Below are 1,768 nucleotides of genomic sequence, written 5' to 3' on the forward strand. Positions count from 1 at the left end.
CATGGAACAAATAGTTCAAATAGCTGTAAACTCTGCTTTAGCAATTTAAAGCAGATTAAAATCTACCAAGTATAATTTCAAAACAAAACATCAACAATAAAAGCCAGTCTACTTAAGCAACTATAATTTATCTATTTCTATTTTACCTTGTATCAGTGTACTGTGGACCATTTATTAACTTCATTAAAAATACATAAGTACATAAGAAATTCCATGCAATTTTATAATGCAATCATTATAATACAATGAGCTCGTATTATCATCTTTAAAATACCTATAAGCCCTTCCCAGCTTAAGACCACATTGTCTGAAAAAAGGGGAACCCTTTTTTTCCTATATGCTTCTTCCTGAATGTTACAATATTTAAATCTTTCCCATTATACTTCTCCAAGCATTCTTTACATCCTTGTTACGCAAAGTATATATAACAGGGTTTAGTAATGGAGTCAAGATGCTGTACATTAGTGGGATCAACTTGGTATTAACAGAAGACTGGGAAGAAACAGGTCTCAAATAGGTGAAAATGCAACTGCCATAATAAAGTAGAACCACTGTAAGATGAGAGGAGCAGGTGGAAAAAGCTTTTTGTCTTCCTTCTGCAGAATGCATCTTCAGGACTGTGGAGATGATGGATGCATATGAGAGAAGGATGCAAAAAAGTGGTGTCCATGCTATGAGTAAACCAATAGATAGCAAGAGCTTTTGGTTGAGAGAGATGTCTCCACATGATAACTTTAGCAGTGGAGGAATATCACAGTAGAATGCCTCTAGGAAATTATCTCCACAAAAAGGTAACTGAAAGGCAAAATAAGTATGTATTGCAGAGTTAAGAAAACCTCCAATCCAGCAAGCTATAGCTAGTTGGAAGCAGACCCATCTTCTCATAAATAATGAGTAGTGCAAAGGATTGCAAATAGCAACATAGCGATCCAAAGCCATTACTGCCAGAAGAAGGCATTCTGTCCCTACAAAGGAGAAGAAAAAGTACAATTGGAGAACACAGGCTGTGTAAGAAATGCTATTTCTGTCTTTGAGGATAAGATTCAGCATCTGTGGAATTGTGGTGCTGGTGTAACAGATGTCAAGGAAAGACAGGTTCCCCAGAAAAAAATACATGGGGGTTCTGAGATTCTGATCCAAAATTGCTATAGTGATAATGGAAGTATTCCACAGCATTGTGAATAAATAGATAGTCAGAAATACACTGAAGAGCAAGTATTGCAGTTCCTGGAGGTTTTGAAAGCCAAGGATGATGAACTCTGAAAGAATAGTTTGGTTCTGTATTTTCATGTCTCATCCCAAATAAGTTACTCCTTGTTGTGGTTGTGAAGTAGCTTAAAGGGGGGAAAAAAACAAAGTAAATTCTATGCAAATTGTAAACATTTTAATGAAGCCACAAACAAAATCCATCATGTATCAAATCCAGGACCTATGCCTTTCAGTATCTAGATTCTTTTCCAGCCAAATATATTTATGTGGATTTCAAACAAGTGAAAATAAAAATATCTCTTTAAGATTTATGTAACGTCTCAGTGACTAGTACACTAATTTGCATAGTTTGGAATTTTGTTGTTACGGAGTTCATGTCTACTGTTGTTTAAAGACAGTGACATGTCACCTATACTTTACATGCTGAATTCTGGATCTATCCATTTGATTTTAAGATAAACTTGATTTCTTTAACTTCTCAGTCATAACCATGAAATTTCCTTGAAAACAACATGGAGGTATTTTATCAGTGTTTTTCTTCTTTCTTTCTTTCTTTCTT

At 34.8% G+C, this 1,768-nt stretch overlaps 1 protein-coding gene across 1 annotated transcript; it reads right to left on the minus strand.

The window, feature by feature from the left end:
- Positions 1–363: 363 nt before the first annotated feature.
- Positions 364–1,290, minus strand: LOC113424045 (olfactory receptor 5V1-like). Its single transcript, XM_087945181.1, has one exon. It carries the CDS (start codon positions 1,288–1,290, stop codon positions 364–366), a length of 927 nt encoding a protein of 308 aa, XP_087801307.1.
- Between the last annotated feature and the right edge of the window lie 478 nt (positions 1,291–1,768).

The sequence above is a fragment of the Notechis scutatus genome, chromosome Z, assembly GCF_049901735.1.
Source record: "Notechis scutatus isolate UNSWTSFEM ecotype Mainland chromosome Z, rNotScu1.2, whole genome shotgun sequence".
Classification (NCBI taxonomy): domain Eukaryota; kingdom Metazoa; phylum Chordata; class Lepidosauria; order Squamata; family Elapidae; genus Notechis; species Notechis scutatus.

Coding starts and splice junctions, on each gene's coding strand:
- LOC113424045 (XM_087945181.1), bottom strand. CDS start 1,290: ATGAAAATACAGAACCAAACTATTCTTTCAGAGTTCATCATCCTTGGC.